The sequence below is a fragment of the Mirounga leonina genome, unplaced genomic scaffold (genome assembly GCF_011800145.1).
Source record: "Mirounga leonina isolate KUSES-001 unplaced genomic scaffold, KU_Mleo_1.0 Mir_150, whole genome shotgun sequence".
In the NCBI taxonomy this organism is placed as follows: Eukaryota; Metazoa; Chordata; class Mammalia; order Carnivora; family Phocidae; genus Mirounga; species Mirounga leonina.
The window spans coordinates 34069395-34096805 of record NW_023270374.1 but is presented as its reverse complement, the minus strand read 5'-3'; the positions used below and the strand labels follow the sequence as shown (position 1 = coordinate 34096805).

The following is a 27411-nucleotide window of genomic DNA, read 5'->3' as shown; positions in this document are numbered from 1 at the left end:
ACACACACACAAAAGGAGACCATGTGAAGATACACAGAGGAGACAGCCAGCCATCTACAACCAGGAGAGGCTCCGAAAAAACTGAACCTGCCCACACTTAATCTCAGCCTCCAGAACTATGAGATTAATTTCTGAAGGTTAAGCCCCCTGGTCTGTGGTACTTTGTTTTGGCACCTGTAGCAACTAACACAAGACCTCTCGCAGAAAAATACCACTAATCACCCCTGACACGGGCCTGGCCTCGATCCTTGAACAGATGATGGAAGTAGCCTCCTAAAATGTGCCTCCTCTGGGCCTCACTCTCCCCCACATCCTCAGGGAGGGGGGTAAACATAGTGAGACCCAAAGCCTCCATCCACTCTCTTCTGGTCTGGGGCCGGGGAACTCCAGGGTCTGCCTCTCGCCTGCCCTTCCAGTCCATCCTCCCATAGCCCCACCACCCCCTCAGCCCCCTTGTTTACACCTATGGCCCTCCAAAGCCCCTGCCCCTTCCCCCAACTTCCCCATCACCCTGGCTCTGGACTTCACACCATGCACTCTGCCCCTCATCTCCATGCCTGTGTTCAAGCTAACAAAACCCAGCTCAAACATCTCTCTCGGAAGCTCTGAATGCCTCCCTGACAAGTAGGGAAGACAGGGTCCCTCCTCAGCTCTCCCTAATAGTACTTTCATTACAAACAGAGCAGTACCCAGGACACAAGCTCCCAACGACCACAGCACTTTCCACACCACATTCTGTTCAAGTAATTACAAGCCTGCCCCCAGCACTCACTACCCTCATCAAGGGCAGGGCTATGTCACCTTCACCATTACACCCCAGGGCTGGCAAATCTGCTATGAGCAGGTGCGCAATAAACTCTTTTAGCAAATACTGAGTCCCTTCTCTTCTTTGCCCAGTTACCACCTATTATTCCCCAGCTAAGCAATCCCTCCCTCCTCATGGAAGCCTTCCAGGATGACACCTACCCCCCAGAGGAGATGCCCTCACAGCTCTATAAGCCTCACATACCAGGTGTCACATTCATTTGCAGCTTTCTCTATTAACTGGTCTTCCCACCAGAGCGTAAGCTTCCCAAGGGCGGAGCCAGGCCTGGTTTTGCTCCCCTCTACGCCCCCAGCACCTAGCACAGGGCCTCACACACAGCAGAGGCTCAGGGAAGCCTTGCTGAATGACGTGTGCCCACGTGCGAGGCCCTGTCCCAGGCACTGGAGTCTGTACACCGAACCCAGCAAGCATCGGGGTGGGGTCCACACACCTGGGAGGGCGAGAAGGGTAGGGTCTTGACGGGTGTGCTCTTGGGGGTGAGGCTGTTACAGGAGTCCAGGAAGGACAGGCTGGCGCTGTTCTCCGTGACAGGGGACAGGGCGACACGCCTCTTCTTCTGCCGCTTGAGCACCGAAGGTGGCGTGCCGATGCCCAAGCCCCCCACCTCAGTGCTGGGGGAAATGGGGATCAGCTCGCCCCGACTGCTCCGGCTCAGGTCTGAGATGGTGTGGCCGTCCAGGCGGTACTCGGTCACACTGGGCACCAGGGCAGCAGGCTGGCGGGGCGGCGGCACCTGCTGCCGCCGTGATGGTGATGGCTGCACCGGGCTGTTGCTGATGCTGCCCTCTGCGGACGGCTCCTCGGGCAGGTCAAATTTACTCAGGTCACACCAAGCATCAGGGTCCTGCCCAGAGATGGGGGGTTAGGAATAACTGCAATCACTCTGCTTTCGCAGCCGACACAAGAAGACTCATTCATTAAAGGACAACACACACACATCAGGGAGGAACCCACAGCCCCGGAGTCATCACCATGAACGTTTTCTTGGGTTTGCTTGAGGATTCTTCTACCATCTGTATATCTCTATCTGCAAACATACCTGAAGGCACACTGCGCATATGGCTGCTTGCTGTTATTTTTAAAAAGTGATACATAAGATAGAAAGCACAAAGAAAGAAAAATCAGACACCCATCAAGGAGTCTAGGAAATAAAACCCTATAAAAAAAAAAAAAATCACTGAAGCCCCAGACCCACCTCCCCTTGGTCACGTCCTCTGCCTGAACTCAGTATTTACCATCTTCATGCATTCCCTTCATTTTACCACTTACATCCCTCAATGATAGCTAGGATTCTGCGTTTTTAGCCTTAGAAAAAAATCATTTCTATATCCTTTTTTTCACTTAAAATTATAGTAATAATAATAGTGCCTAATTCTATTACCTATGAGTTAGATGTTTACTATTAACAAGTATCAGTTATTATGTGAAAAAATTTTCAACTTTTATAACAGTTTTATGACTGCAAAATATTCGATCATATGAATGTATCAGTTACTTAACTATCCCCCTCTTCTGTTGGACATTGTTTTTTCCCCTAGTTTTTAAAAATTAAAAATAACATCTTCATGAACATCTTGGATACAAATCTTCTCCTGCATTTTTGGTGACTTCCTTGAAAGAGACTTAGGCCCCAGGCTGTGTGGCCAGGTTTAAGGGTCCTGATCCACACAGCCACACTCCTGGAGAATGGGCTCCGCTGTGCTCCACACACCTGTCAGTCATGGATGCCTCCTGGGCCAACTTCACCTAAACTGTCTCCAGTCCCACAAGAACCTGCCAGACAAACATTACTCTCCTCCTTTCCAGGCCAGAGACGGTGCAATCTGCCTGAGGTCCCTTAAGTTTCTGGGAGCAATTCTGAGAGTCATACCCAGGTCTTCCTTCCTTTGCCCAATAAATTACAACCCAGCCACACGGCTGCTGGGAGACAGAAGCTTCCGCTTTGGTCCCTGGAGGTCTGGCCCTGAGTAGAATCAGATCCTCATGATGACTGCTGGTCCTTGGGACTCGAGGGAGCGTGGGCAGTTCATCTCTAAGGGTGGAGGCCAGCTCAGGGCAGCACTGACTTCAGGCCCATGCTCCCAGCAGCAAACCTCAACCTCGAGGAGGCCCCAGACTGATGGTGTCTAATGGACCAGAAGCAGATCCTACAAGCACTGCCTGGAGGGGCAGACAGCAGTGTTTCCACAAACGCTGTAACAGAGCATGTATGTTAGGTAGCAAGTAAGGAGCCTGGCCCATGGTGAGCACTTAAACGTCAGCTACTGTCGTTACTAATTAAGCATTCAGCCGGGCATACAGTGGGCGCTCAATAACACTTAGCTCCCCTCCCCCCACTCTCTGGACCTATCAAGTGAAGAAGAGGCAAAAGAGTCTGAGGATGAAAGCAGGTAACACCATGAAAGGCCAACATGCCAGGCACAGAGTGCGTCCTACGCTCATCTAACTCTCCATAGGGTCCAAATCGGGGACTGCTCCTTGCAGCCTCAGAGCTATTTATTGAACGTATTGACAAACCAATCAGACCTGCTTCTCGTGCCACTCTGAAATTTCTTGGAGTGGAGGGGACACCACAGCTAGACCCTACAGCCGGGACCAGTCCCAGTCTCTGGAGGCAAGAGGTGGTCAAGACAGCCCAGACCACCAGGCTTACTCACTGTGTGACCGTGGGGACACTACTTAACCCCTCTGAGCCTCAGTCTCATCTACAAAACAGAGAAAGGACATACCTCACAGGATACTGTGTGGATTATACACTGAACCCAGAGCCTGGCATTTAGATGTTCAATAAACAGCATCATTATTCTTAGCAAGAATGGGGAAACCTGGGTGGGAATGTGAATGTGGGGTGCCTCCCACTGAACTCCGCTGTCCCTAGTTGCCAGCCCTGTCCCCCATCACCTCCTGAAACCTGCTCCACATGGCAGGCCTGGCTGACACAGCAAGGAGCTGGGATGTCCCATCAGGAGGTTCAGCCCCCACCAAGGAGCTCTCCCCAATGAGGTACAATCCACAGCCAGGGTGGCCTCAGAGGCAGCATTACTGGAGTTACCAGAACCCACTCAGCACTCCAACCCCAGCCCTACATCCAGTGCTGTGAGTGTTATGGGCCTCAGACGCCCTCCCCTCATCATCCCTAAGGTCTCAGGGCAGTGCTACCTCCTCTGGGGAGCCCTCCCACCCGACCTGCACTGTAGCACATGAGCACAAGGACTGCATGGCAACCATCTGTGTCCCCAGGCCCTGGCTCCCAGCTGGGCACTCCGCATCAGCTCAGGAGATGTTGCAGGATGACAGAGTGAACAAAAGGATGCCCGCCCAAGAAAGAAGCATTCGGCGGGTGCTCTGGGCCCACTGTGAAGAGCTGTGACCAACATTACCGACTCGATCAAGTCCAGGGCTTCCGAGAGGCTGGACCCCACGGCAGGGATGAGGAGGTTTGCAGCCTCCACCACCCACTTGTAGGGCAGGCTGGTTTCCGGCGAGGAGCCCTCCTGGTCTTCACGCTTCGGGAAGTCCTCCAAGGGCTCTGGTGTTCGAACTCCATCCAGGTCTGCAGGGACAGCTCCCTGCTCCTTAGAGGTGGTGGCTGCCGTGGCCTCCTCCTCACTGCTTTCCTCTTCCTTCATGGCAGGAAGTGCGGGGGGCCAGCTGGTGACGAGACTACCCTGTTGGACACGAGGGCACAGGGTTCTGATTATGAGATGTACACTGTAGTATTCTAGCGAAAAACAGCACAACCTGGGGCGCCTTCCCAAGGGCAAGGAGTGCGATCCCGTGTCAATGGTGGGGGGCACAATGGCATCAGGAAGAAGCCACGGGCTCTGGAATCAGCCAGAGCTTGGCCGTTTTTGTTAGCCGGCCTTGAGCAAGCTGTGTGACCTGTGTGTAAGTCAGCTCTCTTGCTTGTAAAATGAGAACCCTGAGGCTCACCAGGGAGGGGTGCTACAGAGATCAGCAAGAATGCGAACAGCGCCCAACTCACACCTTGGCTGTTAACTGCTGTCGTTGTCAAGTGAACGGGATGGAAATGGTTTGTGGTCCAAGCAAAGGAAGAAAAGGAGATAAAAAGAACAGATTTGATTGAAAACTTGTAACCACGACAATCGGAGAAAGGGGAAGAATGCCATAAACTCTATTTAAAGGCTCGAATGTGGGAATCCCGCTTTGGAAACAGCCGTGTTGAAGAATGGCTTGGTGATTTCATTTAGAATTCAGAATACACTTAACCATACGACCCAACAATCCTAAACCTAGATGTTTATCCAAGAGAAATGAAAACTTATGTTTACACAAAATCCTGTACACAGATGCTTATAGCAGCTTTATTTGGAAACATAGCTAGGAATCAACGTCCCTCAGCTGATAAATAAAGAATGGTACTCCCATACAACAGACTATCACTCAGCAGTAAAAAAGAACAAATCACTGACAGATGCAGTCACATGGATGAATCTTAATGCATTAATAACTAAGCAAAAGAAAAATCACAGAAGAGTACAGACTGTATGATTCCATTTCCATGACATCCTTACTAAGATAAAACTACAGAGAGATAGAAAACAGAGAAAAGAGAAGCGGTTGCTAGGGGCTGGGGGCTTGGGAATTTTAGGCGGTGTTGGAAATGTCCTCCACCTTTACTGTGGTGTTGGTTACATTTGACAAAACGCACAGAACTATCTACTAAAAGGGTGAATTTTACTGTCTATAAACAACACCTTTATAAAGTGAAGGGATGAGGAAGCTCCACGTTTCCCAAACTGGAAAAAAGGAGTTATTATATGATAAAGGGGTAATATCCTTAATACATAAATAAAAGTTTATGAATGACAAAAAAAGGGGGGGGGGGGCAAAGGCAAATCAATAAACTAAAGAAAAACCATCAACCTCACCAGTAGGAAATCAAACCGAAATGATAGTCCACTGTTGGCTCATAAAATTCGCAAAGATTTTTTTTTTTTTTTTTAAGAGAGGGAGAGAAAGAATCCTAAGCAGGCTCCACCTCCACTGTGGAGCCCCGAACCAATTCAGGGTTCGATCTCACGACTCTGAGCTCATGACCTGAGCAGCAATCAAAGTCGGAAGCTTCATGACTGAGCCACCCAGGTGCCTCAGCAAAGGCATTTTTTTATACAGTCACAGCCAGTGGTGACAAGAGTGTGGGACAACAGGCAATGCCATCTGTTGCCGACAGGACAAAATGGTACCACCACTCGAGTGGCAATTTGGTGATGCTTGTGAAAATTTCACACGTCCGTACCATTTGACCCAGTCATGCCACATCTGTAAAAACTAACCCACATAAATAAGTACATGCACAAAGAATTTGAACGATGATGTTCACTGCAGCATCTTAACAGAAATGGTAACAGATGTTCATCAGCAGGTTATGACAAGATGTGACAGATTCAAGGATAGTATAAAGATCTGTATGCGCAAAATGACATGGAAAGATTTAAGAAACTGTAAGGCAGTAAGTTATAACATAATCTTCATTTTAAACTTATTGCCCTTAGTAAGAAATGTTGGCAAACACATTAAACAATATATTGTTTCTCTCTGGCCGTTGAGATTAGCAGGCTCGGCCTTCTGCAATATTCAGTTCTGTAAAGTTTATAACTCTTTACAATGATCATGCATTACTTTTGAAGTAGAGGGACAGAATTATAATTGCAAGCACTGACCAGTGAGTGGGGAGAACAGGAGGTGGTCCCCATATACACATTAGTAGGCAAAATTTTCTGGCAGGCAATCTGGCAAAATGTATTAGAAGTTTTTCAAGAAATGTGTCTCAACCCATCTCCATGAATTTCTAAAGAAATAACTGAGCACATGAGCAGTGATTTGAGCTACGAGGGTCGTTAAAGTTTTGTTTCTATTTCTAAAAATTAGATATAACCGGGGCGCCTGGGTGGCTCAGTTGGTTAAGCAACTGCCTTCGGCTCAGGTCATGATCCTGGAGTCCCGGGATCGAGTCCCGCATCGGGCTCCCTGCTCGGCAGGGAGTCTGCTTCTCCCTCTGACCCTCCTCCCTCTCATGCTCTCTGTCTCTCATTCTCTCTCTCGCAAATAAATAAAATCTTAAAAAAAAAAAAAAAAAGCAGCAATACATTTAAAAAAAAAATTAGATATAAACATAATTACATAGACAAACAGCAAAATAGAACCATGAAAATGATGCTGGAGATGAAATGAGGCTGAAAACAACACGCTAACTGACCCCCAGGGGCTCATTCTGGCCCAGCATGGCCAGCGCTCCAGACGCAAAGTGCCAGAGGTAAAAGCTAAGTCAAAAAACTGACTTTCAGCCAAGGATTGTTCAGAGACCAAGGAAGGTCTGTACACTTCCCCCCTATCCTAAAAAGTGACTGTGTCTGCTGATGTCCACAGTTTCTCTTTGTGGAACATATGCTTCTTCTTCAACCAGAAGTAAAAGGCTTGAAAACACGTGACTCAGATACACAACAAAGTGTGAGAAGTAGACTCCTCTGGTTAGGGGATATATGGGGAGTCCAGACTGGAAAAAGTCAATTTACTTTTCATTTTAGATATTTCCTTACTGTCTGTTACTCCACAGGAGCATTCATACCAGGGAATCAAGAGATATTCTCACATGTTGAAAAATCAAGAAACAGAGGGGCGCCTGTGTGACTCAGTCATTAAGTGTCTGCCCTTGGCTCAGGTCATGATCCTAGGGTCCTGGGATGGAGCCGCACATCGGGCTCCCTGCTCCGCGGGAAGTCTGCTTCTCCCTCTGTCTGCCGTTCCCCGTGCTTGTGCTCTCTCCCTCTCTCACTGACAAATAAATAAAATCTTTAAAAAAAAAAAAGAAGGGCGCCTGGGTGGCTCAGTCGTTACGCGTCTGCCTTCGGCTCAGGTCATGATCCCAGGGCCCTGGGATCAAGTCCCACATCGGGCTCCCTCCTCGAGGGAAAGCCTGCTCCCCCTCTCCTGCTCCCGTTGTTTGTGTTCCTGCTCTCGCTGTCTCTGTCTCTGCCAAATAAATTTTAAAAAAATAAAAATAAAAATAAAAATAAAGAAAAAAAAAGAAAAATCAAGAAACAGAAGCAGGGGTGCCTGGGTGGCTCAGTTGGTTAAGCGACTGCCTTCGGCTCAGGTCATGATCCTGGAGTCCTGGGATCGAGTCCCGCATCAGGCTCCCGGCTCGGCGGGGAGCCTGCTTCTCCCTCTGAGCCTATCCCCTCTCATGCTGTTTCTCTCTCTCTTTCTAATAAATAAATAAATAAAATCTTTAAAAAAAAGAAAGAAACAGAAGCAAAAACATGCAATGCTGCAGTACAGCACCCTCAGAACTGGAGCGGTACACAGGTTCTACCTAGCCAGTAAGAAAAGGGAAGGGGGAGAGTGAAAAAAGATTATTCACTAGTTCACAATCACAGAAAAGACTAGAACAAAGCACAGGTGAAGTGTGTTACCTCCCATGATTCAGCATCATCAAATTTTCATTCTTTAACGCATTTCCTTCAAATCTTTTTTTGAGATTTTTTTTTTTGGTGTATTCGTTTTGAGAGATAGAGAGAGAGAGAGAGAGCGAGTGAGCGAGTGAGCGAGTGAGAGCATGAACAGGGGGAGGGGCAGAGGGAGAGGGAGAAGCACACTCCGCACTGAGCAGGGAGCCTGATGCGGGGCTCGATCCCAGGACTCCGGGATCATGACCTGAGCCGAAGGCAGACGTTTAACCCACTGCGCCACCCAGGCACACCCAATTCTTTTTTTTTTTTAAGTTTTTTTTTTATTTTTGTAATCCCTACACCCAATGTGAGGCTCGAACTCACAACCCTGAGATCAAGAGTCACATGCTCTTCCAACTGAACCAGCCAGGTACCCCAAATCTTTATTTTTAAAGAATAAATTTAAAGAATAAATCATTAGAGAAATAAACTGGGTTTTAAAAAAAAAAGAGTTTTAAAAAAAACTCAATAAAAAGTTTGCTCTGCGGTGTGGGATGGGAGATGTTAACACCTGCATACTGGTTTCATTTTTCCAATTGCAAATGTAATACCATATGATTTAATTTATATGATTTTCTAGAAAACTGTATGAAATTATGGACTGAAAACAGATGAGGGGTGCCTGGGATGAGGGAAAAGGGCTGACAAAAAGGAAGACAAGGGAACGTGGGGGGTGATGGAAATGTCTATATCTCGATGTGGTTTGGTGGTTACAGGACAGTATGTTTTTTGTAATGACTCAGAACCGTACACTAAATGCCACGGATTTTACTGTAAGTGAATTAGACCTCAATAAATAAATAAATGACTTTTTTTTTTAATTGCAAACATGCTTTTAGTATGAAAAGCCTGGCAAGGGCGACAGGTAGGAAGGAAGCTATTGCTAAGGGCAGAGGAGGCGTAGGACCTCTTCAACCCAATCCTCCATTTTCTACGTCAGCTTGTTCTGTCGTCCTTCACCTGCGGGCAGACAAGTGTCAGGTCTTTGCAGAATTACAGGACAAGGAAGGGCCCTGGTGAGGGAGATGCAGCCCACAGGAGACCCTGTGGCAGGAAGTCATGAACAGCTGTGGCGAAGATGAGAAGGAAAGAACACGTGTTAAATGAGATGGTCTGGCATAAATACGCAACCCACCAAACCCAGAGCCAGGCCCTGGGGCCAAGCAGCCTCGGGCAGCCGCCTCACCTGCTCCTCCACAGGGCGGGCGCTCTGGCCAGCATCCTTGTCCTCGAGCTCCAGCAGCAAGTACACAGGGGGCTTGCAGTCTTTTGACTCACTAAGGAAGCCACCCGTGTCCACCTTCCTTTTGATGGTGGAGTTCCAGTGATTCTTCACAGCATTGTCTGTCCTGCGGGGGCCAAGAGGAGGCCTTTCAACTCAGCCAAGGTGCCACGAGGCATGTCACCAACCTCCCTGAGAGGACTTCCCACTTCTGTAAACGAGGGTTCAACCTGATGACTCTATGCTCTCTTTGTCTAAAGTAGGTTCCATGCCCAGCATTGAGCCCAATGTGGGGCATGAACTCACAACCCCAAGATCAAGACGTGAACTGAGATCAAGAGTCCAGACCCTCAGCCGACTGAGCCACCCAGGCGCCCTGACTCTACAATCTCTTAACTCTAAGATGAAGTCACACGTGTTTCTAGCCCTCAACGATTTACACATATTTCCACTGACCTCAGCAAAATAAGCAAAGGTCTTACTCAGCCCATGGTAAAATCAAACAGCTAAAATGTTTTTGAAGCTCGCATTCCCTTTTCTGCTCACTTTGAATCTGTAGAAACTAGAAGCAAACCTCGGGGGGCTGAGCTCCATTCTGAGGCTCAGGGTAACTTGAATGCAAGCCCTGGTACTCTTCTCAGATGGCAAATAGCCAGAGGGCAGAGCTGGATGGCACAGAGGGTCTGCAACGGGTCACTCTGAGCCTCAGTTACTTTATCTGGAGAATCAGGAGACGACTCATGCTCTCCCACTTACTGAAGATTAACTGAGGACACACATACGTCGTAGTGTAAGCACAGAGCACCACAATGCTACAGGAGCACCGAGTACTAGGATATGGAAGTGTAGAGAAGTACAGGAAGAGACTAGCAGAGCAGGAGAAAACCGTACAGTGGTATAGATATACAGCACGGTACAGGAGCACAGAAACGTAAAGCATAGTGAAGCACCCGATAGTTTAGAAGTAACAGTGGCATACAGTAGTATAGCAGTAAGCGGCACGCGGGGCTGCAGAGCCGTAGAGAAGTACCGAGTAGCGGAGTACTACGGGAGCCCCCGCGGCACCGCAGTTAAGCGGCACGCGGGGCTGCAGAGCCGTAGAGAAGTACTGAGTACGGAGTACTACGGGAGCCCCCGCGGCACCGCAGTTAAGCGGCACGCGGGGCTGCAGAGCCGTAGAGAAGTACTGAGTACGGAGTACTATGGGAGCCCCTGCAGCACGCCGGTAAGCAGCACATGGGGCGGCAGCATCGTAGAGAAGTACCGAGTAGCGGAGTACTACGGGAGCCCTCGCACCGCGGTGAGAGGCACGTGGGGCTGCAGAGCCATAGAGAAGTACCGAGTAGCGGAGTACTACAGAAGCCCCCGCTGCACACTGCAGGGCCGCGTGCAGCAGAGCGGGGCCGAGCACACACCCGTGTGGTACGACGGAAGCACGCAGCAGCAGAGCTGGAGAGAAGTGGGAAGTATGGAAGTATGGCAGCACAGCCTCGCCAACTGGACAGCAACAAAATCCATCAGACTGTAACAGAAATGCAAGCACACAGTAGGCACCCCTTCTTTGGGAATCCCAGCAGAGTGCTCTTCCCCTGAATCGTGAACGGACATGATGAACGGCCGGAATGAGGTGCCAGCCCAAGAGGAGCGTCGGGATCTCCAAACACTCCCACCGTGGGCCGTTAGGACAGAGTGCTGACCAGGCAGGGGTGTGGGCGGTATGGGGAGGTCGCTGGAGACTGATCACAGTCTGGAAGACAGAGAGACACCCCCACCAAAGACTGAAGGATGAGTGTGTTGGCTACACAAGGGGCACAAGCAGAGTGCATTCCAGACCAACAGAGGAGAGCACCAGTGGGTTCTCAGAAGGAGCTCACCGTGTTCGCAGGGCTGAGAGGAGTGCAGAGCAGCTAAAGCCCAATGGGTAAGCAAGGGGGACAGTGCATCAAGGCCAAGCTGGTGGCATCAGCCAGGCCAGGCAGGTCACACGGGGAGAGAGACCCAGGTCTTCAACCCAAGCACTAGGAGGAGCACCAAAAGGGTAACAGACTCAGGTTTGAGTTTTGAAACTAGGACCATTCCAGACTTCAGAGGAAATACATCATCTGACATTTTATCTCCTCTCTGTCCCAGGACCACAGTGTCATGACAAAGGATTACAAATGAAACTGAATACAGGGGAAATGCACAAGGACAAAAAGAACAGGGTAGAAAACAGCCACCACTAAGAAATTTTTGTAACGTTCCAGAAGATGGAAAGCACTTAGCGGAGCAGTAAGCAACTTAGGAGAGGGGATTTGACCCCAGAGGAAGATTCTGGCAAGAATGGAGCCAGGTCTTCCCAATGCTCCCCCAGAGCCCCAAGAGGCTCTTAGAGGGATCAGGCACAGCAAGGAGTAGAAAACAGAGCAGTGGTTTGGATGCCTAGATCCTGGTCCTGACCGCACAGGCAGGAGAAGAGGATTTTATTCTCTAGAAAAAGGGACCAGGCAACCCTGGCAGAGGGCACAGGTGGTGCACAAAGCTCCAACAGGGACCAAAGGAAAAATGTGTACACACAGTCGGAGGCCCCCAGGCTCCTTCTCCCTGCCCTGATCCAGAACTGCCTTCATAGCCATGCCCGGACACCCCTAGGCAAGAATCTGAGGGATTCATTCGCCTCTGGGAAAAGTGAACAACTGCAAACAAATGGGACTGACTCTTGGAATACCCCCCCAAAGCCCAGTGGATGCCCGCACTTCCTCAGAGCACCCCGGCTGGCCCCAGCCCCCCGCCCACAGCCCCTCCCTCACCCCCCAGCCCCCCCCCAACTCCCCAGCTGGCAGCTCACCTCCCTGGCAGCATCTTGGCGATCTCGGCCCAGCGGTTGCCGAGCACCTTGTGGGCCTCACAGATGATGCGATCCTCCTCCTCGGTCCAGCAGGACTTCTTCACCTCAGGGTTGAGGTGGTTGTGCCAGCGCTCACGGCACTGCTTCCCCAGCCGGCCCTTCAGGTGCTTGGCGATCAGCGTCCATTGCTTCGTGCCGTACTTCTTGACCAGCTCAATGACCTGGGACAAGGCCTCTGTGAAGCCAGGGGCACCCGCCCCTCCCTCACCCCCAACGTAAGCTTCATCTCACCGCGGCCCTGAGAGGACCAGCTGGACAGCCCTGCCCACCCCCAGGACAGCCTCACCGTCCCTTGATCCGCTGGGGTGCGGGGAGGCCCACTGTATGCCAGGCACCGTCCCGACAGTTACCTTTTGATCCTCCTCTTTGGTCCATGGCCCCTTGACGAGGTCTGGATTCAAGACCCTCAGCCACCGGTACTGGCACTGCTGGTCGGTACGGTTCTGGGAAGAGAACAGGAACCCGTGAGGATTCCTAGGACAGCGGCCGGGGACCCTGGTTGAGCACTGGGTGCAAGGGGCCAGGCCTACCACAGACAGGTTTTGTCTTGTTCCCTTCACCCACCACACACTACACTCCCACATGCCAGAACACACATGGTTCCCCTCTGGGAAGCTTCCTCCTGCCCCCCAGTACAAGGAGGCCGCCATCAGGAGCCATAAATTCCTATCAAAGTTTGTGGTGTATGTCAGGGATCCTTCCTTGCTTCTGGGAAAGCATTATTTCCCTGAAGATTTCAGATCTCACAGAAGCAGGGAAGGTGAGGATTGTAGGCAGGAAGGGCCTGCTGACTTGCTCCCTGAGCTGCCGAGTGACTCAGGAAATAAGGTAGACAGCAGCTCTGGCCACATCCCCTCCCTACCAGACACCTGCAGTCCTGGGGGTGGGGGACATGGGGGACCTGCATCCCCAGGAGGCTCCAGCTGCTCTGGGGGGACCTCGGCAGGAAGCCCGTCCAAAGTATCACTTCCCCTCCGTTTCAGTCTCACTCTTGAGACTGTTTGCATTTCTCACAGGAAGACATGCAAATATGCCACTTGGTCACATGCTCCAGATGGCACAGAGCCTGAAGACCACCAGGCCTGCTAAGGCTGCTGTGTAGAGATGCTTATGACAGGGGGACTCGAATTCTGGCCTGGAAGAAAGGGCCTGGGAAGTTTGGTTGTTTTGGGGGGGGGGTGGGCAGCTTTCTCCCTGACAGAAAGTCTGTCCCAGGCACACTGTCTGGTCGCCCAGAACCATCATCTCTGGGGGAGGGGGCCACCGAAGGGCTGCACTCACAGGGAAGTGGCTGGCCAGGAACTTCCAGTCTTGCTGTCCAAACTGCCTGACCAGGGTCCTCAGCTGCTCGTCCTGCCAATGCCAGAAAGAGAGGGCTCAGCTCACACACGTGCGGAAAGCAGCCGATCACGCTGGAGCACCAGCCTACAGGACAGCCTCCTTCACGCATGCAGTCATGAAGGGAGCACCTCCTATGTGCCCCGTACTACAGACACAGCAACGGGCAGTGACAGAGCTGCCCCATCTTGTGGGAATTACGGTCCAGAGGGAGCGAATCAAAGGCTCCCACAAACAAAAGTAAAGCCACCCTGTGGCTGGCTGAGGGCCAGCGAAGAGGTACTTGGTGACTTGCCTCTTCAGGGAGACCAAGGCACAGGCTCAAAGGAAGGCTAGTGCAGCTAGAGTGCAGGAAGCGAGGGAGAGGGGGATGCAAGATGATTTGGGAGGGCACTGCAGGGCCCGGACCACACACAGGACTGATTCAGGCCTCTGCAACATACGACGCCACTGAGGCATTTGAGCAGTGGATGCTCATGGTCCAACGCGCGTATTATGCAGTTCACCTTGGCAGCTTCAGGAAAAGGAGCTGTAAGAGGGCAGAATGGAGGAAGGGAGGCCAGGAGAGGAACCCAGGCCAGAGAGGACAGTGACACGGCACGGGGGACAGGGACAGTGGGCAGGTGAACAGGTGTCATAACAGCCTCCTGAAAATAAACTACAGACTCCCACAACAACACGAAATCTCAACATCATGATGAGGAGGGAAAGAAGCCGGGCATAAAAGGGTGCACACTGATTCCATGCATATGGCATTCTAGAAAATGTCGGCAAAGCTCTAAGGACAAAAAGGTAGGCGGTGGTCTTCTGAGGTCAGAGGTGGGGGGGGAGGGACAGCAAAGGGGGGCAAGGAATGTTTAGAAGTTAACGGAAATGTTCTATAATGAGATGGTGCTGGTAGTTTCAAGGTAATACATCTGTTGAAACTCACTGAATTAGACTGTGAATGGCCGCAGTTCACTGGATGTAAAGTACTCCTCAATCAAATTGATTTTTTATATTTTATATATATCTATATAAAGGAAATGTGATATATCCATATAATGGAATGTTTATTCAGCCTTAAAACAGAAGGAAATTGTTAGAAGCTGAAACAGGGATGAAGCTCAAGAACAAAGGTGAGATAAGCCAGTCACAAAAGGACAAATACTATAGGATTCCACTCATATGAAATATCTAAAGTAGTCAAAATCAAAGACACAGAAAGCAGAAAGATGGGTTGCCAAGGGTTAGGGGGAAGAGTGATGAGGATTTTGTGCTCAGTGGGTATATTCAGTTTTGCAAGATGAGTAAGTTCTAAAGCTCTACTGCACAATGGGAATACACTTAACACTGTTGAACTGTATACTTAAAAATGGCTATGATGATACATTTAGTGTTGTGTTTTTTTCTTAACACACACACACACACACACACACACACACTCCTGGACAGAAGAAAAAGGCCATTACAGAAATTCAGACCCTAAAGAGCAGTCCAGCACTGGCTGGGGCAAAGTCCCCATAAATCCTGTAGCTGAGCCAGCCCTGGACACCCTGCCCTCCTCTGCCACCTGGCCTGGCCAGGCGAACACCAGCCTTCCTCCCATATGCCCACGTCCATATCTAGCACCCCATCCTCCCTGACAACTGGCAAGGATACTTTGCTGTATTGTCTCTATCTCCTCCCAGACCCCAGGGGCCTCCTCCACCTCTCAGCTCCACCCCTGCCCTAATCTCTCCACAGCTGCCCAGTACGGCACCCTCCCCCACGCCCTGGGCACCACCAGTCTCTCAGCCCCGGGCTGCCCCCAAATCTCTTATCCAACCTACACACAGCAGATTAGCTCCACGGAAGCCCACCTATGTTCAGGTCAGTCCTCTGCTTTAAAAACCTTCAATGGCTCTACCTTGCCAGCTGAACAAGCCTACACTACCGAGCCTAACATTCTAGGCCTTCCAGGATTTGGCCCAATCTTTTTGTCTGTATCAACCACAGGGCCCCTCTACTTGCTTTTCCCCACCTACAACTTATTCTATTCTATTCTATTCTATTCTATTCTATTCTATTCTACTCTATTCTATCCACCTGTTTCCTATTCTAATATACCCACCGTTCTGTACTCTTCCCTGACTTGATTTCCAAATCCTTATCCATGAAATTTTCCCTAATCTCTGCAGGCAACAGTAACAGGAAAGGAAATACCTAAAGGTATTTCAACAATGACCCAGGGCCTCCAGTCCCTAGCACAAGGAAGGAGAGATGCGATGGTGAGCACACACTGACATGGCTCCTGCCAACACCAGGGATCACCACAGCATGTCCATAGGCCCGTGCAGTCTTCTCTCTCCACCCCAAGCACAGAGTGGTTCTGCGGTGGGGACCCCAGCTTGTTTGTTCTTCTAGGCCCACAAGAGCTGCATATAGTGTTCCTGGTCCACAGTGGGATGAACAGAAAAGCTGGCTTAGCACTCATGATTTTAAGTTTTACAACTCAGGGGGTGCCTGGGTGGCTCAGTCGGTTAAGCATCTGCCTTTGGCTCAGGTCATGATCCTAGAGGCCTGGAATGGAGCCCCTGAATCGAGGCCCATGTCATACTCCCTGCTCAGCGGGGAGTCTGCTTCTCCCTCTGCCCCTCACCCTGCTCATGCGCACTTTCTCTCAAATAAATAAAATCTTTTTTTTTTTTTTAAAGATTTTATTTATTTATTTGACAGAGAGAGAGACAGCGAGAGAGGGAACACAAGCAGGGGGAGTGGGAGAGGGAGAAGCAGGCTTCCCGCTGAGCAGGGAGCCCAATGTGGGGCTCGATCCCAGGACCCTGGGATCATGACCTGAGCCGAAGGCAGACGCTTAACGACTGAGCCACCCAGGCACCCTCAAATAAATAAAATCTTTAAAAAAAAAAGTTTTACAACTCATACACTAAGAAAAAAAAAAAAAAGACCTAAATTAAACATCTCCAGGAAAAAAAGAAGTAAAATAAAAAGATAAGTCCAGCAGGAGTCTAGGATAGAACAAACAATTTAGAAAAAGGTCTGGCAGTTTCTATAAAACTAAGCATACACCTACCCCATGACCAGACATTAAGTGTATCTCCCCTAGAGAAATGACAACATAATCCTCAAAAAAGATTTATGCAAGGATCCTCTCAGCAGCTCTAACCGCAATAGCCAAAAACTGAAACGAGCCCAAATGCCCATTAAGAAGTGAAACATTATTGTGGTATACCCATATAATGGAATGCTATTCGGCAATAAAAATGAACAGATTGCTGAATCAAGCAGTTATTTTGTTAAGCAAAAGAAGTGAGATAGGAAAGAGTACAGCTGTATTTCATTTACAGGACATTCAAGAACAGACAAAACAAATCAAACCCAGAGGCATTACATCAGCAATTGCCTGGAGCCAGGGAAGATGAACCACAAAGGGAACTTTCTGGGATAATCAAGGTGGTGCTTTCAACTGCTCACTTTAAAAAGGTGCATTTGATTGTACATAAATTATACTTCCGTGAAGTTGATTAAACAATAAAAAGAAAATTCAGAGCTTGATGTCTCAAGACACAAAAAATTATAATAAAGAGGGAGGGCACTGGGGTGGCTCAGATGGTTAAGCGACTGACTTTTGATTTCAGCTTAGGTCATGATCTCATGGTTGTGAGATGGAGCCCCGACTTGGGCCCCACCTTAGACATGAAGGCTGCTTGGGATTCTCTCTCTCCCTCTTCCTCTGCCCCTCCTCCCCCCAATAAGTGGCTGCGCATGTTCTCGCTCTAAATAAAATAATAGTAATAATAATAATAAAGAGGAGGTTGCACATTAGGCTAATCACCCTAGCAGTAAATGACAAGAAGCACAATTAGTGCTCATGATGCAGAACACGCCAGCTTCCAAGAGACACATACTCCCGAGAGTCCTCAATGTGGAGCGTCCCCGAGAATGCTCTAACAGGCACTGGGGAGAACCAGAGGACCCTCCACCTCTTTCACCAGCTCCTCCTCTTCATCGCACCCATCATGGCATCAGGCACATACACCCCAGGCTCAGTTCTCTGACCAGCCCCCAGCTGCCATCAGCGTCCCTCCCCCAAAATGTCTGTGTCACTCACCTCCTCGTGGGTCCATTTGACCTTGCACTTGTTGTCCCTCTGCTCTGGCACATCTGAATCTGTGTCCTGGTAGTGCAGCTCATCCAGCTCCTCACTGTAGGGAGAGCAAGCTAAGGGTCAAGGACATGTGTCTTCACACAATGCTACGTGATGGATGGACAGCGTGTGGGCAATGGCCAGTGACCTCTAGGGAAAGGCTTGAGGGAGGCAGCCTTTTACTCTTTACTTTTGGTATGTCCACCCTCCTCTTTTTTTAATTCTTTAATGAACTGGGCTTATGGACAACTTTTATTTTCTTTATCCTTTTATTTTCACAAACACCCTAAATGATTTCAAAAACTACAAGAAAAAAGAAGTTAAGATTTCACCAAGAAGGGACACCTGGGTGGCTCAGTCCATTAAGCGTGTGCCTTTGGCTCAGGTCATGATCCCAAGATCCTGGGATTGAGCCCCAAATTGGGCTCCTTGCTCAATAGGGAGGCTGCTTCTTCCTCTGCCTGCCACTCCCCCTGCTTGTGTTCACTGTCTCTAACAAATACGTAAAATCTTAAAAAAAAAAAAAAAAAGAATATTATGATATTCAAAACCAGACACCTGTTTAGTATTTTCTTTTATATAGCAGAACTTTCTAAATTTTATGGTTATTTTAAGGATTAAATCTGATGATAAATGCAATCATCAAGGACATATTTCAAGAAATACTGGTTATCTGAGAATAACACTTTAAATACATAACCTCAGTAACAATGTCCATTTTCCAATCCTTGCCTTCATACAGTCATGGTTTATGGAGAGAAAAATCAAGACTTCTGGATGTTATCTAACAGGCAATTTTTCAAGTTGCTCCAAAATCTTCTTATCTATCAGGTTTAATGATTACAAAAATGGAAATCACACTCTCCACCTCCAGGAATGTCAGGTGCTGGGGGGAGGGAGGGGAAGGTTAGTAAGCTCCCAACACCATGTAGTGGGAATGCCGCAGGTCACCTGTCAGGTACATTCCTAAGTCAGGCGTCTGTGAGTGGGAAAAGCCATCTCCAAACAAGCAAGGCAAGCACAAGCCTTGTTCCAAAAGGACAAGGACTTCCTTTCATGTCCATCTTCCTTTCCCCTTCTCCAGGGCTCAGCATCTTCCTAGAGTCACTTCTGAGCCCCCCACATCTCCGTCTCTCAGAATGAAGGCCCTCAGGCTGCAACTGCCAGTCTCCAGACAGGGACAGAGATCAGCTCCACCTCCACACCCGCAGGGCCTTTGGGGGTTGCCACCAAAAGGCCTTAAGAATCGTTTGCTCAGGGCGCCTGGGTGGCTCAGTTGGTTAAGCGACTGCCTTCTGCTCAGGTCATGATCCTGGAGTTCCAGGATCGAGTCCCGCATCGGGCTCCCTGCTTGGCGGGGAGTCTGCTTCTCCCTCTGACCCTCCTCCCTCTCATGCTCTCTGTCTCTCATTCTCTCTCTCTCAAATAAATAAATAAAATCTTTAAAAAAAAAAAAAAGAAATGTTTGCTCAGGGAATGACGGATACTCAAATTAATGAATAAACATGCAGTGCTGCTGCCTATTGGTTGATAAGAAATGCTAATTAAAGTAAATCTTTTAGAAGTAGAAAAGGAAGGGAGGACAGTGTCTAAACCCAGCAATATATCCGCCACAGAAGGAGCCGGAATTCAGCCTTGTCCCGTCATCTCTGACCCCATTCACGGGTCCTCCACCATCACAAAGTAGGAGGCAAAAACTCTACAAGATACAGAATGAAGCTGGCTTTAAAATCAACTGTCCCCAGACTTCTTTCTGACAGAAACCATCTTTGGTTCTCTAACACCCAGCTCCAATAGAAGCTCAGTAAATGTTCCTCTAAGGATAAAACAGTGTCTTTGTGAACACTCTCTCGTGCTCCAATACTTTAACGGGGACAAGCAACTCAGCTGGGAGATACCCAGTATACAAAATATACTTCTATCATCAACATGGAGCTAACCATCTACTTCACACGCATTCCCATTAACCACGTTTAATAGACGTGGACACTGAGGCGGACAGGGGCTATGCCACTTACCAACTCCACAAAGCCAGGCTCCAGACCTGCACCTTCAAGCCCTCACCCTGTAATCCCCGCTGAAAAAGCAGAGGCCAAGTCGGTGGTGGCAACCACATGTAGGTCCAACACACCCTTTCTATGCCTTTCGATGTTCTGGGCTCTGCTCCAGGATGGGTGAGTCAGAAGCTGAGCGGGAAGTGGGGCACTGGTGCAGATGAGAGTTAAAACGAGTGGCCAACCACTGAGCTGAGGGCTGTGGGGTGCCAGTGCACAGAAACCATCCCTCACATGGGAGGGGATTCCTCCACAGAGCCCCAGGAGCAAAGAGGCAGAGGACCTGGGGGTTTTCTGGGGCTTGTCATTCCCTGGAATAACATTTCCTGCACCAAAAATGAGAACAGGGTCCATTAAGTGCCTGACCAGAAAACTCCTTCTGGGAACTGGAGCTGCCCTGGGAAATGGTGACCTGAGGAGGAAGACAGAACCTGTTCCAGGTACCCTAAACAGGGCCCAAGGACCAGAGGCTTCCTTGCTGAGAGCAACTCTGGGAAAAGCCAGCCGTGAGTGCTTCTGGAGTCTATACCCTCTTCCTGAGAAGGGGGGACACCAAGGGAAGGGGGGTTAAGGTTATCTAGGCTGCACAAATCCAGGGAGGGAACAGGGCAGGCAGGCCCCCTTTGTCCTCTGATGTAAAACCCAGAGGTCAGGCCCCAGGCACAGAGGTGTAAGACAGGGAGCTGGAACCCACAGACCAGGTTCCAGGCTCCACTCTGCCCCTTACTCTCTGGAAGAATAAGTAAAATGGAGACTGCAGTTCCTGCCTTGGCCCCAGAGCAGTCTTGATACGCATCTGTCTCTCTTCCCCTCACCTTCAACCCCAACTGCCCCAAATTCCTCATGTGGAACAGGAAGACATGTCTCTGAAACCAAGCTGGGGCCCGACACCCAGGTTGAGGGTAGGGGGGGACACAAAAACGAGTCCCCTCCCCCCCGGCACCCTTCTCAAGCCGGAGAGGGTTTGGGGAGCGCTGTACTTCCCGGAATGTTTGGGAAGAAATGCCCACCGCCAAATATGAACCCAAATAGGTTTGAACTAAAAGTCCTTCAGGCTTTGGCTTCCCTCTCGCTGCGACTTGGAGGGAGAATCACTTTCCCTCTCCAGGGGTCGCCTCCCTCCCCGGTAAAGGCCCTAGCAGCTGACACTGCCATCCCACCCCCACCCCGCAATTAGGCGGGAGACAAAATGACATCATGCAGGGCTTGGCCCAGGTCCCAGGAGACCCGCCCGCCCCGGCTCCGAGGCCCAGCAGGCCTGGGGAGCGGAGCGAGGGGCCCCCAAGAGCCCCCCGGCTTCGCGCGCGCCCCCTGCCTCGGGCGACCCGGGACACAGCAGTTCCCGCGGAAGGCCCGCCCTGCCCGGAGGGGCCACGGCGAGGGTAGGGGTGGGGTGGGGCAGGGGTCGGAGTGGAGGGGGGTGGGGGGAAAGCCCTGGGCCGCCCGGCTCCGCTCACCCGCGCGTCCGCCGAGACATCCCCCCGGCCCGGGCCGCGCCGCGCTCGCCCGCCCGCCGGCTGAGCCCGGAGCGGGAGCCGGGCCGGGGTCAGGGTGAGGCTGCTCGGGCCGCTCCGGGCCCCGGGGCCGCGCCGGGAGACGTCAGCGTATCCGCAGGTCCCGCCGCTGCTCGCAGGAACTCCGGCCGCCGCCGGCGCGCACAGCAGCACTTTTCTATCTCCCGCCAAGCGCGACGGCGCCGCCCGGGCCCGGCGCGCGGGCGGGAGGGCGTGCGCGGGGCGGGGCCTGCGGGTTGCGCGGGGGCGGGGCCAGCCCCGGCGGGGCGGGTTCGGAGGCGGAGCCTGCGGACAGGCGGGCGCCCCGCTCGCCCAGAGTCCTGAAGCTCCGGTAGGGCTGGTAGGGCCGACGGTGAGCGTGGCGGTTTTGGAGACTTGCGGGATTGAGCCGGCCGCCATTTGACTGAGGCCGGACCCCGACCAAGTGTGGGTTCGGGGCGGCCCAGGAGTTGCCCACCCAGCAAAGACAGAGGAAAGGGAGTGAGTGAGACACAGGGATGGGAGACTCAGGTCGGGGAAACCGCCTGTGCAAAACCCGCACGCTACTCCAAGCCGTTCCTCTGTCCCTACAGCCCCCACCCTAAGCCAGCCCCTCACCCTAAGGACCGGGGCTGTGCCTTCGAACTGTCTCCCTGCTTCCTCTGCAGCCTCGAATTCGATGGCTCTCGCTCCTGGGCTCAACTCCCGGCAGCCCGAGTGAACGTCCTAAAATACAAACGCGATCTTTCCTCTCCAGAACATAAAACCTCTCTCCTCTCCCTCGGGGTAAAATACTCCATAATCAGGTTTCCAGGATTCTACCAGATCCACCACCACCACCCCGCCCGTAGCCGAACGAAACCTGCTAGTTTCCTTGCCTTTGCGTGGGCCACTACCTGTCCAGGAACGCTTCACGCCCCTCCCACCGAATTCCAATCTATCCCTGGGCTTCCCTACCCATGATCTGCTCTTTGACTAGTCGTTTTCCTCTCTTAACTATGGGCACGCTGAGGTCCAAGTGGCCCCTCAATTCGCCGCAGTGTCCCCAAGACCCAGAATTGTCCACGTGTTTAAACTCCTTGAGGCTTAGTAAGGATTTTCCATTTTAAGTTGCCATTTACCAAGTACCCCCCAAGAGTCATGTCACATTGGGCTCCCTGGGAGGAGTGCTGAGAATAAGGTAAATGAACTGTAAGACGGGTGCCTGGGGAAATCTGGTTGAACCCCAGCCTCTTAGGCCCTGCTTATGTTTCAGATTCCTCTTCCTGAAATCTGAGGAAGAGGCCACCTTCCTGACCCCCTGGGGACTGCCTAGCCAGCTGCTGCAAACTTCATTTACCATAGCAGAAGGAACACTGACGTCTTAAGTGCCAGAAGCTTCCACATCAATTAATTCAGGTCTTCCCCCACCCACTTCCTTCATAAAGTAATTCATGTGGACATCCCCTCTTCATTACTAGAGCATGATATTTAAGAGTGCAGACTCTGAAGCCAGACTTCCTGGGGTTATGATTTACTAGTTGTGTGATCTTAGGTAAATTACTTAACTCCTCTATGCCTGTTTTCTCGTATGTAAAAATTAGATTTATCAAAAACTTAGCTTTTATTATGTGCCAGCCACTATTCTGTAGGCTTTATAAGTCATTTTTTAGGGAAGCCTGGGTGGGTGTCTGCCTTCGGCTTGGGTCATGATCCCAGGGTCCTGGGATTGAATCCCACATTCGGCTCCCTGCTCAGTGGGGAGCCTACTTCTCCCTCTGCCTGTGCTCCCTCTGCCTACCCTGCTTGTGCACGCTCTCTGACAAATAAAATTTTTAAAAAATCATTTTAATTCATTTAACCCTCATAACAACACTATGAGGAGGTAGTGTTAGTATGATCCTCTTTTGGCAGATGGAGAAACTAAAACACAGCTCCCTCTCTCCCCCTCACCCATACTGAATGGCAAAGCAGATTCAAACCTGGGCCTGGGCTGTCTAGTTCCAGAGTCTGTACTTTTTTTTTTTTTTTTTTTAAGATTTTATTTATTTGAGAGAGAGTGCAAGCATGAGTGGGGGAGAGTGGCAGAGGGAAAGAGAGAAGCAGACTTCCCACTGAGCAGGGTGCCTGTTATGGGGCTCGATCCCAGGATCTGAGATCATGACCTGAGCCGAAGGCAGACACTTAAACGACTGAGCCACCCAGGCGTCCCTAGAGTGCTCTTAATCACTACACTGGTACCTACTTTGTAGGGTGGTTATAGGATTAAATAAATCAATATGTATAAACCACTGAGAATAATCCCTGGCCCATAGTAAGTACTATTTTACTTTTAGTTGTCGTTGTTATGATGATGATGATAATAAAGGTAGTTGGAAGAAAGGCAGGGACAAGGGGTCCCTGTCATAAGAGTAAACTACCCTTAAAGTGAAAACGACCCCATCCTGTTATTCCAGACTTTACCCAGTGCCCCAGCTTTAAGTTGTCCTACTGGGAAGACTTAAAAACTTGTATGTGACAGAAAGGAAGGGAATGGCCTTGGGTATCTTAACCCAGGCCCAGGGGCCAGCTCAACAGCCAGCGGGATATTTAAACTACGAGCTTGATCCGGTGGTGGCCTGCACCAGCATGGCATGCCTTAGGGCAGTGGCGGCTACCGCCTTCTTGATCCCTGAGGCTATGAAACACCACCCTGAAAGGAGCCCTCAACCCTTTTCCACCTGAACAACTACCGGATAGGTAGATGAGTTGTATGAATAAAAACTCTCCAAAAGCTCATCAGCTAATAGGGTAAATGAGCAAACAATTAGATCTATTAGGGTAAAGATAAACTGTAGGTGCTGTGGGTGCCCCCCCAAAAGGGTCACTGAAGGCTCTTTAGGCCTTGGTGATTTAGGAATTTGCAAGGTAGCCAATGTGGGGAATAGTACTTCAGGCAGAGGGAACAGCCAGTGCATGCCAGGGAGAAGAAATATTAGTAAGTCCTCAGGGATTGGCAGTCATTTTTTACTCTTTTCTCACATCACTTACCTGATCCACCTGCAAATCATATTGGCTCTACCCTCAACCTCTACCTTCAAAATATATCCAGGGGCAAGAGCACATAAAAAGATGCTCAATACCATATCATCAGGGAAATGCAAATTAAAACCATCCAGTCATATGGAGCCGAGAAAAATGAGTGCATATGTCCACACAGAGATTTTTACATAGCTTTATTTGTAATAGTCCCAAACTGGAAACAACCCAAATGTCCACCAACAGATGACTGGATAAACAAATAATAGATATAAAATAAATATATCCATACAGTGGAATACTACTCAATAAAAAGGAATTATAATACAATATGAATCTCAAAATAATTTTTCTGAAAAAAGCCAGAGTGGATACTGTATGATATCATTTACATACAACTGTAGAAATTGCATAACAGAACCAATTAAAGTGAAAATGGTTACAGAAAAGGGATTACAAAGGGACACAAGGAATTTTGGATGTGTTCTATTTGTAAGATTCTGGGGGTCCCTCTTCGATCACTGGGAGAGGTGTGGGGAATCAACTCTGCCTGGGTTTGTCCAGATCATGCCAACCCCTGCTGTGTCCTCATTTATGCACCTGCATAGGATAAGAATTTGATCTTAGAAGCCACCGAATCCAAATTTCTTGCGTTCCTGTAAGGGGGAGGAGACTCCGAGACGAGCGCCAGGGCCCTGGGCTGCTTTATACACACACCATGTCCAGCCCACACCCCTGACCTCTACCCTGGGCTTTCTGGGCATCAGCTTTTGCAAACTTAGCTTTCTTTTTCAATGTGGCCACTTGTCCAGGAACCAAGCAGAGAAGGACTCGCAGGTTACGGAGTTCCGGCACAAAGTCGGGGATGGAACCGCCGAGGGACGCCAAAGCCTTGTCCAGCGGTGGTGGAAACCACCGCCACAGCCTGGCCAGGCCCCGCGGCCGCAGATGACACACGGCGGCATCACCGCCCTCTTCTGTGAAGATGGAGGGAAAATCAGGCTCTGGAGTCCATCTGGCAGTCTGCCACCGCCGCTGCGATTCCGGACGAGCGACGCGACCTGTTTCCAGGAGCCCTCCTCGTAAACGGGGCCGCACCAAAGCCCAGGCCCTCTGACTGCCGGGCGCGCGCTCCGTTTCGGGCGCGGCGCGGCGCGGCGCGGAGCATCGCGGGAGTCGCGCCGCCTGACGTCACCAGGGGGCGCCAGACGGGCCGCCGGGCTGTGGAGCTAAGGCAGCCTTGCCCCGCGCTACTCCTCGGGCGCAGTCACGCTAGCCCCGCACCCTCGGAGCTGTCGTCGTTGGGAGGCTTCCCCAGACGCCTGCTCTTTCGGGTCGTGCGAGGACGGGTGAAAGAAAGGACCAGGGGTTGAGAGCGGGGCAGATAGGTGGTCGACCTCCGACATCATGGCGGACGGGGGTAGGCGTCCCCAGTCGCCCCGGCCCAGAGCCCTGTTGACCCGCTCTGCCTCCACCTGGCCCTGACTCCCCGAGTAGTTCGGCAGCGCTGGACAGGCTCCTGACGCTCCAAGTTTCCTTCGTGCAACCTGTAACCATTTGCGACTCTACGAAGTTAATTTCTCTCCCAGGTAGATTGTGAGCTGTAGGAGTAGAGCGCTAGGATAAAACGATGGTGGGCTTCACGGTAAAATTTGGTATAAGCAAGATATATTATTATTTTCAAAGTAAATATTTCTTCCTGTCTCTTGAAGTCAGCGGAAGAAACTGATAACACTGGTAGCAGAAAGGGGAACTGAATTTACCCACTTCAGTGGCTGAAGAGGGTAAAATTCTTTTCAATATCTGTCAATTCCGTGCTTGGTATTACCTAATTTTAAAAAATTTCATTAGAGCATATTTGTAGCGCTCTCGAACATTTTAGGGAACAGAGTTTGAATAAAACCCCTCATACTTGGCTTTATAAACAAGAAGTTACCTAGCAAAAGCCACACCGTAGATCTATGAGTCATAAGAACCACAAATTTTCCTTCTTGGTCTTGGGGAGAGAGACCTTTGTCCCCAACACTTTAGCTCCCCTTTCTCATTATTCCTCTTCGTTTTGACACTCAAGTTTCTCTCATCAGAGACGTATTTGAATTCAACACATAAAATCTCCAATATTTTTATGCTGTTACCTGCTAGGACTGCTACCATCATCTTTGTGTGTGTGTGTGTGTGTGTGTTTTAAGAGTGAAGTTAAAACATTTGTTCAAGTCCATTAACTTTTCATGTTTGAATTTAAAAACACCCCAGTGTTTTTAAACTTTCACCAGTCGATTGAACTTAATTTCACTAATAGAGGACCAATCTGACATACACAGCACCAGCTATGAGATACTCTTGCCAAAAATGTCTAAATCAAAGCCAGTCAAGCCTTTAAACCGAACTTCAATTTGCAGGAAAGGAGATAATGGAGTAATAGACACCATAAGGAAACCATCAGAAAAATCCAGAATGTGGGACACCTAATAAGAATTTTTTTAAAATGACACTTCTCCTACAACAGCACCATTTCACATCCCCATTACTTCCTCTTGAGGTTATATCACACTCTCTGTAAATGGCCTTCCTTCCATAGTTGCCATCTGTATAGAACCCACTAGCTAAGCTGTTCCCATTGCATCACATCCCTTACACACTGGCATTAGTTCTGCAATCTTGTATCTGGCTTTCAGGGTTCCCTAAAGCTGGTTCCCAGTATATCCAGTACACTGCTGTGCATTTCCACATCAGCTGCCCCATTCCAGCAGGTACAGTCTCCCATTGACCTTGGGACAGATGATCATATTATAACCCAAATGATGATGGAATTCAGTGCTTCAAGAGCTCAGAGGAGGGTGACCTAGTATGGGTAGACACGACAGCCTCCAAGTGGTTGTGTCCTATGGACGGCTGGGAGACGAAGGGGTGAGTGATCCATGTAAGGAAGGTATCTGGTCTACTATTTTATCTTTTGCATTAGGCACATGGGGCAAACACCTTGTGGGTTGTTTTAT

At 50.0% G+C, this 27411-nt stretch overlaps 1 protein-coding gene across 3 annotated transcripts in view; it reads right to left on the bottom strand.

Moving 5' to 3' along the window:
• Window positions 1-21575, bottom strand: part of MYBL2 (MYB proto-oncogene like 2) — a 34193-nt gene extending 12618 nt beyond the window's left edge. For 2 of the 3 annotated variants that reach the window (XM_035006348.1, XM_035006349.1), the window contains exons 1-8: window positions 21383-21575; window positions 17836-17929; window positions 13689-13760; window positions 12758-12850; window positions 12348-12568; window positions 9485-9647; window positions 4207-4494; window positions 1257-1670 (exon numbers count right to left, since the gene is read on the bottom strand). In XM_035006348.1, coding sequence (XP_034862239.1) covers window positions 1257-1670; window positions 4207-4494; window positions 9485-9647; window positions 12348-12568; window positions 12758-12850; window positions 13689-13760; window positions 17836-17929; window positions 21383-21402 — 1365 coding nt within the window. In that variant the 5' untranslated portion in view covers window positions 21403-21575. The remainder of the gene's footprint in view (window positions 1-1256; window positions 1671-4206; window positions 4495-9484; window positions 9648-12347; window positions 12569-12757; window positions 12851-13688; window positions 13761-17835; window positions 17930-21382) is intronic. The other variant, XM_035006347.1, reaches the window with a different exon arrangement.
• Window positions 21576-27411: the final 5836 nt, after the last annotated feature.